This window comes from Somniosus microcephalus, chromosome 1, assembly GCF_052327205.1.
Source record: "Somniosus microcephalus isolate GS21.2 chromosome 1, FLI_Smic_1.0, whole genome shotgun sequence".
NCBI lineage: Eukaryota > Metazoa > Chordata > Chondrichthyes > Squaliformes > Somniosidae > Somniosus > Somniosus microcephalus.
In genome coordinates, this window is record NC_140987.1 from 137165133 (window position 1) to 137177163 (window position 12031).

Consider the following 12031-nt stretch of genomic DNA (forward strand, 5'->3'; position numbering starts at 1 on the left):
GTTTTAACAAGCTATAACAAATACAGTGGATTCAGTCAATAGAACTGTAGAAAATAGCCTCTGGTGTATTCAACAGCATCTGAATCCCAAGCAAAAAAAAACCCCACACAATCTTGCAACTGGACTGCAACATTTTTAGCATCAGAAACGGATTAGGTGCCTAGGATCTTCATTTGTAAAACTGTCAATACTAAAAGATGTGGAGGATAACCAAAATGGTTGCGTCTCAGATGAGTTGCAACTTCCTGCAACTGAATTTCAGGAAGACTGAAATAAAAACAGAAAATGTTAGAAATACTCAGGTCAGTCAGCATCTGTGGAGAGAGAAAAAGAGTGTTAACGTTTCAGGTCAATGACCCTTCTTCAGAACTGAAAAAGTTAGAGATGCAACAGGTTTTAAGCAAGTACAGGGGCAGGGAAAGGGAGGAGGGGATGAAAGAACAAAAGAGAAGGTCTATGATAGGGTGGAAGGCAGGAGAGATTAGATGACAAAAGGGATGATGGTGCAAGGTGAAAGGAGATGGTAATGGGACAAGTAAAGAAACAATGGGTCGAGAGGAGGTATAAAATGGGAATATCAGAATCGCCAGCAACAGCTGCCATCCGAAAAAATGGGGCAGAGGTTATGATCTGAAATTGTTGAACTCAATGTTGAGGCCGGAAGGCTGTACAGTGCCTAATAGAAAGATGAGGTGCTGGTCCTTGAGCTTCATTAGAACAATGTAGGAGGCCAATGATGAGAGGTCAGAGTGGGGCAGAGAATTAAAATGACAGGTGACCAGAAGCTCGGGGTCATGCTTGCGGACTGAACAGAGGTCTCCCCAATATAGAGACCACCACATCGTGAGCAGCGAATACAGTATCCTAAATTGAAAGTACAAATAAATTGCTGTTCCACCTGGAAGGAATATTTGGAACCCTGGGCAGTGGGGAGGGAAGAGAAGAGGTAAAAGGGCAGGTGTTGCATCTCCTGCGGTTGCACAGGAAGGTGCCGTGGAAAGGGGAGTGGGTGTTGGGGGTGAGAGAGGAGTGGATTAGGTGTAGCGGAGGGAACGGTCCCTTCGGAACACTAAAAGGGGAGGGGAAGATGTGTTTGGTGGTGGGATCACACTGGAGGTGGCGGAAATGGTGGAGGATGATCCGTTGAATGTGGAGGCTGGTGGGGTGGAAGGTGAGGACAAGGGGAACGCTATCGTGGTTCTGGGGGGGTAGGTAAAGGGATGAGAGCAGAAGTGCGGGAAATGGAACGGACAGAGCCAAGGGCCCTGTCAACCACTGAAATACTTTTCATTCCGTCAGCTCCAGACTCGATTACGCCAATTCTGTCCCTTGCTGTCTTTCCATCATCCACTTCCATAAACTCCAACTTGTCTAAATGCAGCTGACAATTTCCTCCCCCACTTACCCTTCCACCCCATTTCCATTGAGCTACACGAGCTCCCCACCCTCAACCCTTTAATTTAAAATCTATCATCTTTAAATCTCTTCATGGCTTTACACCTTCCTACATCTGCAACCACCTCCAGCCATTTATCCACCCAGTCCTCCGACTCCAGCTTTGAGTATTCCCCCCACACCCTCCATCCTTAGCTCCACCATTGGGGGCAGAGTTTTCAGTCACCTCAGCCCTACTCTTTAATTCCCTTCCTATACTCTTCTATCTCTACTTCTCTGCCCTTTTTATAAACCTTCTCAAAACCTATTTTTTCAAACTAGTTTTCAGTCACCTCTTCTAACCTCCCCTGGTGTCTGTTGCTTTGTAAAGTATCTTTGAATAAAGGTACTATATAAATGAAAGTTGTTAACGGGCAGGAATCACTAGGACTGTGGCACTTTTATACTGGCACTCTGTTTGTACTACTAAATTTTGCTGGGATAAAGGAATTGGATTTAGTAAGGAAAGCCAGTGCATAATTTACTCCTGGTGTACAAGCTTAACAAGAACCAGTATAAAAATGACAATCTCTGGGGGCCTGATCTTTCTCTTTCTTGTGGTATATATAGCTCAGGTCATTTTACAGAGTAGATGACAGCATGACAGAAGCACAACTGGACAATATGGGGCAGGAGCTTGTACATGAAGAGCATCATTGTGAAAAGAATGAGGAAAGGTTGGTCATAACCGATAAGTCTTCATTCTACACCCTCTGCAGTACAAACATTGATATTCTTAATAGACAGTATCTTTACTGGTTGTGGGTGGTCTTTTGTAGATACAGCTCAGGCCAGCTGAGGTTGAAATTATCCATTTACTGAAGATATTAAGCTGGATAAGTAGTGGTAAATGAAAAGAAGAAGATTACTTCTTAAGATCAGCCTATGACATTGAGGAACACTTTCTTGAAGCCAGCTTGGCTGGATATACAGAAAGACTTTTGTAACCAAAAGCTGCATTCTTATGCTAGTGCTGCAGCCATATGGAATAAATAATTATCTTAAGTTAAAGTTCTCTAATGCATTCCACATAATAGTTGCTCTTCTCAGGTCTATCCAATAGAATCTATGTTCCATCTCAAGAAAGTTGAGGGCAAAAGGAGGGTATAGATACAATAGGAGGGGGAAAATCTGAAATTTGTTAAGAATTCGATCAAATGATCCTTCTGGCTTGCAAAGTAATGGGGAGACAGGAAGGGAAGATCCAAGAGAGGTTGCAGTTTGTTCCATTTCCTTGTGATAACTACAGTTATAAACAACACCCATTTTCCAGTTGAGGAATTTCATGTTGCACAAATGTAAAAAAAAAAGCATTAAAGTGAGTACAGGTTAAGGCTATCCAGAAGAGAGATACCGTACATTGCCCAATATACTTGTATATAACTATGTTTAATCTTTATAGAAAGCTAAACTGCATCTACATCATGATGTAACATACACAAAACATACAGAAGTGTACAGTGGCCTAAGTGGTTATGGTACTGGACAATCAACCCAGAGGTGGAAAGTTCAAATTCCACTACGGTTAATTGTGAAATTGAATTCAATAATGTGGTAATTTGTTGGCTGCCAGATTGTTGTAAAAATCCAATTAGTTCACTGATGTCCTTCAGGGAAGTGATCACAGAAATACATAGAAGTTGAAACACTGAAACAGGCCATTTGGCCTAACCAGTCCAGATCAGTGTTTACCTTCCATGAGTGGAATTAACTATTACCTCTTGTTTTGGGGCGCTAACGGGAGGCGCCAAGCAACCCAGCTAACTTTTTCAGGGTGCTAAAAGCAGCGCCCCGGCGAAGTTAGCGCCCCAAAGGGGGCGTGGCTGAATTTTCCCCCCTAGCCTCTTAACATCTCATGTATCATCTATACTAATTTACCTAGAAGTCTGAGAATTGAAGTTTACAAGGCCCAATTGCTCACTGATCAAGATCACTAGCTTTTTTGCAACATCCCCAAAAAGGAGCAGGAGTTACTCCTTCCAAAAGCACTCAAAGGCTGTCGAGGGTTATGTGCCTTGTGGCTCCCGATTCCTTGAACTGCATAGTTGGAATTGCCTCATGCTCGACGTTGCCAGCGGAACTATAATTGGATGATCATATTTCTGGAACAGATTGCATTAGCTTCCAGGAAGCACTTATTAGAAATACTGTTCTTCTATAAATTTCAGCTTCAGTTCTTGTAATTTGTGTTATAATCCTTTCCTTCTGCTGCCTCTCTAATTTTACCCTCCAGCAGAAAATAGAAGTATTCCTGTACCATGGATCATACCCAAGCTTCAGGGATTGGCATGCAACATGTTTCCCATGCTTGAGAGCAATGCAAGTCTCCGCTCTTTGGCTGGGGAAGCATTTCCCCCTCGGTAAAGTCACCATCAAACACAAAATGGCTATAAGTAGGTTCAAATCTGTATCCCTCCGCAGAGCATAGAATTGCCACAAAAAGCAGTTGTGCCATACCACAAGATTATTTTTTTTATAAATTGGATACAAAAAATAGTTTGACATACTAACAATCTCAAATTAAGAACAGAGGTTTCCCATTATGTTGATTACAACCATCTCTGGTTCAGATGACTGATGAGCCTTTTGTAGATTATTTTCCCTTCGACCCCTAGTCTACAGAAAAAACAGAAGAAGTTGTATTTTTTCCACAACTGCTTTTCAACACCAACTGAAACACCCTTTAATGGCATCAGAAACATTTAGCACATGGCACCTGGTTTGGAATACAATGCAGAAAAAAAAATCAAAACCTGGCTCAACACATAACCACTTGCAAATTAAATTATCTGATCAAAGGCTATTGCTCAATGTATTGGCTGAAAATAAACAGATCCGAAGCGATTAATAACACATTCTGGAAGAAATTATCCAGGAACACTGCCCGAGGGACTGAAATTAGACCTGTCCATACACTTGATGTTCATGAACAGGTGCGCCCAGAACTAATTAAACCTGAGAGACTTAACCTATTCACCAAGGGAAATGACCTTATTTGTTTCCCAATTCCCCTTGATGCATGTATTCCTGCTGAGCAGTTTGCACTAACAAAGCTACTCTCGTTTCAGCCACTTGTGGGCACAGTTTTGTGCTGCCAAAGGTGATGGGGCTACAAAGTTTTCACCCTCTGGTCAGCTTGGTACTCCCTATACATTCCTTTGATCAATGGAAAACTTTCTAGTGATGCGGTTAGGCAAATGGTATAATTGCCAGCAAGAACGCATTTCACCCTCCCTTAGTTTCTTAGCATTCACATTCCATAAATAAATGGGAATCTGGTTTGCCTCCCCCCACGTTGCACTCTGCCTCCCACCCATTTGTAATGTTCAAGCTAAGTAATTGAAAAGCATGCTTGTGGGCAGAGCTTCTCTTCTAACTTGAGCATTATTTTATGATAAAACTATTGCTGCATTTATATCACTGATGCTGCTGAAAGCTGCTTTGTCAGCGCTGTAGCGTAAACAAGGTCACGCCCCTGGCACGGATGCAGACAAAGGGAGGCAGGTACTACTGCCGGATGCCGTGCTATCTCTCAGTCCTGCTGTAAACAGCGAGCTCTTAGTCCAATTTTGCAGACTCTGCATTGCAGGGAAGGTCTATGGCCAGAAACATTAGTCATGAGTTCAGACCATTTGACAACCTTGCTCATGGGCAAATGCTTTAAAGTTGTGACTTAGTGCTGCTGCCAGTGCTTTGAAATCTGTCCCACTTGTAAACAAAGTTGGTTTTTCAGTAGAAAACATCAGAATTTTAACAAAAATCTCTACAAATATTTAAATACAATTCATTCAACACTGGAATGTGTTAGGAATCCATATTGCAACAGTAAACTATTGCACAATAGAAGAAATGCAGAGGTTGAAAATGTAAAGCCATTTGTAAGTCATTGCTGCAAGTACCTGGTGTTTTGAAGTTTCGGAGCTGGGAAGGACTGTCGTGGATTTCAAGGGCCCAGTCACCTGCTGCCTTTTCACCCCAGCAATGAGTAGTCATGAATTCCCAACTTTTAAAGCCTTCCATGGAATGATCAAATAACCTAGTATGGAAACATGGAGAAGAAAATCAGGAATGACATACAAAGGAGTACTCTCAGTTCCCAACAACGGATATATGGGCCAACAGTTGCGGTATTCTATTCTGTAGACAAGGGTGCTGCAAAAATGAATCCCTTCTGTGAGGACTGGATGCTAGAACATAATTCAAATTGGCTTTAAACACTTCCCTTTATAACTTAAGGACTGGAGCTCAAATCTAGTTAGAGCAGAGTTAGAGGCATTACAATTGGTCTCAGGGCTACCGTAATTTGTAAAGGATACAAGATTTAAAGAAACTGCTATAGTGGTGAAAGCTGACTTTATTTAAAGGTGATATTGAACAAATAGCACGCAATCTAATTTTGACGAGTTTGGTTGTTAGTGATTTGATCTCTTGTACAGTATATCCAGAACAAAGCAACGCGATTCAGATCAAGTATTTCTTTGTACTACTGGCTCCGATAGCCCCCTTTCCCAGTCACTTGCTAAGAGCATTTTCAGTCAAGATCAGTTCAATTCACAACTCAGGACAACAAATGCTCTTAAATTACCTTCACAGCCATCAAGGTCCACAGCAATGTGGCTGACTCTTAACTGCCCTCGGAAATGGCCGAGCAAGCCAATCAGATGTAACAAACTGCTACGAAAAACAATAAAACCAGATAGACCACCCGGTATCAAACTAGGCACTGGATTCAGACATGACAAAGGCACACCCAGCCCAGCCAATCCTGCAAAGTCCTCCTCATCAACATGTGGGGACTTATGCCAAAATTGGGGGTTGTCCCACAGACTGGTCAAGCAACAGCCCAACATAGTCATACTCTCAGAATCATACTTTTCAGCCAATGACCCAGACGCCTCCATCACCATCCCAGAGTATGTCCTGTCCCACTGGCAGGAAATACCCACCAGAGGTGGTGGGAGGGAGTGACCCTGGGAGTCCTCAACATTGACTACGGACCCCATGAAGTCTCATGGCTTCAGGTCAAGCATGGGCAAGGAAACCGCCTGCTGATTACCACCTACCACCCTCCCTCAGCTGATGAACCAGTGCTCCTCCATGTTGAACACCACGTGGAAGAAGCATGGAGGGTAGCAAGGGCACAGAATGTACTCTGGGTAGGGGACTTCAAAGTCCACCACGAAGAGTGGCTTGGCAGCACCACTACTGACCGAGCCCTGAAGGACATAACTGCCAGACTGGGCCTGTGGCAGGTAGTGAGTGTATTGATTTCTTTGTGGGTTCAATGACGAGACATTTATGAAAGAGAATGTCTTTTAATCTAAAGTTTGTTCAACTCAGTTAACAGCATTACAGGAGACACCATGTTAGAGATCCATCTAAAACCGAAACTAAAACTAAACTCCCCTCTGTCACATGCCCTCTGCTGGTAAGGCATAAATAATCAAACAGGCAAATACCATCACTATTTGCTGATATCATTACATCTCCCTTTCTTAAAACAAAAGTATTTTACTTTTATCTAACAACATGTTTTCTTTGTATTACTCTGCATTTTAACTAACACTTAATGAACTTACATTATTATCATGATCAAGGTTTTTTAACCTTGTTTTGTGTGTTCACATGAAATATGTAAATACACTAGAACTTGAAGAAAGGATAAGATAACACTACTTCCTTCTATAACAAGAGTCCTTAAATTTGCTCAATGAGTCTCTCAGGAGGCTTCACGTGTCTTGAGGATTTTCTGATTGATTGTCCTTGAATCTGAGTTGTTGCCTCAGATGATGATTTCTCAGCTGTGTGATCAGGTCGTTAACAGTATCAGTCTTTTGACCTGCTGTGGCTGGTCCCATGAGAAGAACCCTACGATTTCTTCGCAGAACAGCACTCTCATCTGTCTGAATGGTGTATGATCTTGGTTGGACTTCACTCAGGACGGTTCCCTTCTGAGTCCATATGTTTGTTTTGTCTTTGAACCTTACTTGGTCACCAGTGTGGAGTTCAGGTAGGTTTTGTGTTCCTCTGTCATAGTAGTACTTTTGCTTTTCTTTCTGTTGCTCTTTGAACTTCCTCACTTTCTCCCCCTCTTTTGTTTTCAGGAGGTTCTCCGGGATGGGTAGGTTAGACTTTAGCTGACGTCCCATAAGGAGTTGGGCTGGTGACTTACCACACTCGAGCGGCGTTGTGCGGTATACAAGCATGCTCTGGTAGAAGTCAGTTCCACTGTCTTTTGCCTTGTACATCAGTCTTTTCACTGTCTGGACCGATTTTTCCACTAGTCCATTGGATTGTGGAAAGTGAGGACTTGACGTTGTGTGGACAAAGTCCCACTCTTTGGCAAAGTGTCGGAAACTTGCATTGTAAAACTGGGGTCCGTTGTCTGTGAAGACCTCGCTTGCCACGCCATGTCTGGAGAATATGGCTTTCATACATGTTATCACAGCATCTGCAGTGGTGGTGTAGAGTCTACAAACCTCTGGATACAGGGAGTAATAGTCTGTCACTACAAGATAGTCCTTCCCTTGACATACGAATAGGTCAGCGCCTACCTCCTGGTAAGGTCTGTCTGGCGCTGGGTGTGGCTTTAGTGGTTCTACCGGATTGCTTGCTCGATATTTCAGGCATATTGTGCAGTTTGACACCTCATTTGTCACATCTTGGTTGATTCGTGGCCAGTACATCACCTCTCGTGCTCTTTTCTTACACTTTGATTCCCAGATGTCCTCCATGGATCCTTTTTAGCATCTCTTTTCTCAGACTCTTTGGGATAACTATTTTACTTCCTTTGTAGATGATGTCTTCGACCACTGATAGTTCCGCCCTGCAGTTCCAGTACTCTGCCATGTCAGGTGAGCAGTCTTGCTTCATGTTGAGCCATCCATCCAAGATGCTTTTCCTCAGTCGTCTCAGTGTTTCATCTTTATTTGTCTCAGTCTTTGAGCTCCATTTTTGCATCTGCTATGGGCAGTGCACTTGTGATCATGTCCACGTAGGCGTTCACTTTTTCATCCATTGTGGTGTTTGCGGGCTCACTTGGGTCTACAGCTCTGGACAACGTGTCTGCTGTATACATCAGCTTACCCGGTGTGTACGCAACATTCAGTGTATAGCGTTGCAGCCTGATCATCATTCTTTGTATTCTAAGTGGACAGCTATTTAGTGGCTTTTGGAACAATGCAATCAAGGGCTTATGGTCAGTCTCTACACTGATTGTTTGTCCCGACACAAACTGGTGAAATCTTTCACAGGCGTATGTGATGCTGAGCAGCTCCTTTTCTATTTGAGCATATCGCGTCTCCGCGTCTGTCATTGAGCGCGATGCATATGCAATAGGTTGCCAGTAGTCATATTTTTGCAGAAGAACGGCACCGAGCCCACTCGGTGATGCATCTGATGATATCTTGATGGGTCTCGCTGGGTCATAAAACCTCAGAACTGGTTCCTCTGTGAGCAGTTTCTTTAGATCGCTCCATGACTTCTCATGCTCATGATTCCATTCCCATTCTATGTTCTTTTCAGTTAGTCTTCTCAGTGGCGCCATCTTTTCTGAGAGGTTGGATATGAATTTACCCATGTAGTTGATCATTCCATTAAACCTTTGCACGTCCTTTTTGCATTGTGGCTTTGGCATATTCTCAATGGCGGACACCTTTCTGGGATCTGGTCTGATGCCCTCACTGCTAAAGATATCTCCCACGAATGTCAGTTCTGTCACCCCGAGCTGGCATTTCTCTCTATTCAGCTTCAGGTTTGTTTTCCTTGTTGCTTCCAGCACTTTTTTCAGTCTCTCGTCATGCTCAGTTCTCGTGGTTCCCCATACTATGATGTCATCCATTGATGTATCAACTCCCTCCAGGTGCTCATAAATCATATGGATGGTTTTGTGATACACTTCAGGAGCTGAGGCAATGCCAAATGGTAACCTTAGGAATCTATCTGCCAAATGGACTGTTGAACGTGCACAGTCTTGAACTTGCCTCGTCCAGTTTCATCTGCCAAAATCCTAATGATGCATCTAAGTTGCTGAAATACTTTGCATTTGCAAACTGTGCCATGATTTCCTCACGTGTAGGAAGCTTGAAGTACTCTCTCTTTATTGCTCTGTTTAGATCTCTTGGATCCAGGCAAATTCTGAGCTTTCCATTCTTTTTGTCCACAACGACGAGGGAACTCACCCATTCAGTTGGCTCATCTATCTTCTGAATCACGTTCAGGCTTTCCATCCTGTCCAACTCTGCCTTCAGTTGCTTTTGAAGAGCAAACGGAACTTTTCTGCATGGATGTATGACCGTTGGCATACTTTTATCTACTCTGATCATGTGTTCTCCTGGAAGGCAGCCTAGACCCTGAAATAGGTCGTTGTACTCTTTCATGAGTTCATCATAGACTGTCTCTCCTTCGCTTTCCACAATAAGGACTCTCTTTACCAGGTTCAGTCTCTCACAGGCTATTAAACCTAGTATGGCTTGCACATCCTTTGGCACCGCGATTAATGCTAGCGTGTGCTCTCTGTCCTTGTGTGTCACTGTGACAATGCATCTTCCTTTCACTGGTATATCAGTACCTGAGTATCCTGTCACTTTCACTTTTATTCCATGTATCTTTGGTCTGGGTCTAATTTTCTTAAAATCAGTCTCTGATATCACATTAACTTGTGCTCCAGTATCCAATTTAAATGGAATGTCTATGTCATTCACTTTTAGTGTCAACATCCAGTCTCGTTTTTCTTTTTTGTTTTCAGACACAACATCCACATAGAACTCCTCTATCTCGCTTTCATCTACTGTATGGACCTTGCTTTGTTGCGCTTGGTTCCTGCAGCAACGGGCATAATGGTTGTTTTTGTTGCAACTATTGCATGTTTTACCCTATGCTGGACACTTTTTTGGTGGATGTTGTGTACCGCATCGACTACATGACTTTCGATTGCCCCTTTCATTTTTGTTCGCTGGCCACGCCTCTTTTTTCACATTGGCGCTCTTTTCGTTAAACGGTTTGTGTCCGTTCATTCTCACTGCATCCACGTTGCAGCTACTGTCACTGAACAGCTCCTTTGCCTGCGACTTCACAGTCTCTGTAGCCCTACACAGTGCTATGGCTTTTCCCAGGTCTGGATTCTGCTCTCTTAGCAGTCTTTCCCTTAGACCATTATCTGGAATACCACACACCAGTCTGTCTTTTATCAGCGAGTCTGTCAGTCCCCCAAATTCACACGTTTTGCTTCGGTTTCTCAGTTCAGTCACATACTGATCAATAGTCTCACCCGTTTTCTGTACACGTGAAAAATCTGTGCCTCTCAAACGTCACGTTAAGGTATGCAGTAGGCCTCAAACTGTTCCATTATTTTATCCAGCTTCATTTTGTCTCCATCAGCAGCGAATGCTAAGTTATTATACACCTCCAGCGCTTCATCACCCAACACATGCAAGAACACTGACGCATTCATTTTATCACTTTTCTCGTCAGCTCCGATTGCCGCTATATACAACTCCAAACGTTGTTTGAATCTCCTCCAATTTTCAGCCACATTACCTGTCAACTGAAGCTTCGCCGGTGGGTGTAATCCTACCATTTTTTCACTTCGTTAGCTATTCTCCAAAGGTAGGTAACGATGTTCTCTTTTGGCTTGCTAATATGTGGAGAGCTGATTTAACTTCAGATTTTTCCTCTTCATCTCCTTCAATCACTTCTGACACCATGTATTGATTTCTTTGTGGGTTCAATGACGAGACATTTATGAAAGAGAATGTCTTTTAATCTAAAGTTTGTTCAACTCAGTTAACAGCATTACAGGAGACACCATGTTAGAGATCCATCTAAAACCGAAACTAAAACTAAACTCCCCTCTGTCACATGCCCTCTGCTGGTAAGGCATAAATAATCAAACAGGCAAATATGCTGGTAAGGCATCATAATCAAACAGGCAAATACCATCACTATTTGCTGATATCATTACAGTGAGAACCAACACGAGAGAAAAACCTACTTGGCCTTGTCTTCACCAATCTACCAGTGGCAGATGCATCTGTCCATGATAGTGTTGATAACAGTGACCACCGCACAGTCCTTGTGGAGATGAAGCCCCATCTTCACACCGAGGACAATCTCCATCGTGCTGTGTGGCACTAACACCGCGCTAAACGAGATAAGATTCAGAACAGATCTAGCAGCTCAAAACTGGGATTCCATGAGGCACTGTGGACCATCAGCAGTAGCAGAATTATATTTCATCATGATCTGTAACCTCTTGGCCCAGCATATCCCTCACTCCACCATCAAGCCAGATAATAATCAAGCAAAGGGATCAACCCTGGTTCAATGAAGAGTGTAGAAGAGCATGGTAGGAGCAGCACCCGGCATACCTAAAAATGAGGTGCCAACCTGGTGAAACTGCAACACAGGACTACATGCATGCTAAACAGTGGATCAGATCAAAGCTCTGCAGTCGTGCCACATCAACTCATGAATGGTGGTGGACAATTCAACTAACAGGAGGAGGCTGCTCCATGAACATCCCCATCCTCAATGATGGCAGAGCCCAGCACGCAAGTGCAAAAGACAAGGTTGAAGCGTTTGCAACCATCTTCAGCCA

General features: G+C 43.2%; 2 protein-coding genes across 11 annotated transcripts in view; one reads left to right on the plus strand and one right to left on the minus strand.

The window, feature by feature from the left end:
• Positions 1 to 12031, minus strand: part of pcsk5b (proprotein convertase subtilisin/kexin type 5b) — a 679955-nt gene that overhangs the window by 444955 nt on the left and 222969 nt on the right. For all 5 annotated transcript variants that reach the window (XM_085986077.1, XM_085986086.1, XM_085986095.1 and 2 more), the window contains exon 13: positions 5334 to 5470. In XM_085986077.1, the coding sequence (XP_085842203.1) occupies positions 5334 to 5470 (137 nt within the window). The remainder of the gene's footprint in view (positions 1 to 5333; positions 5471 to 12031) is intronic.
• Positions 1 to 12031, plus strand: part of carnmt1 (carnosine N-methyltransferase 1) — a 1199612-nt gene that overhangs the window by 260436 nt on the left and 927145 nt on the right. The window lies entirely within an intron of this gene.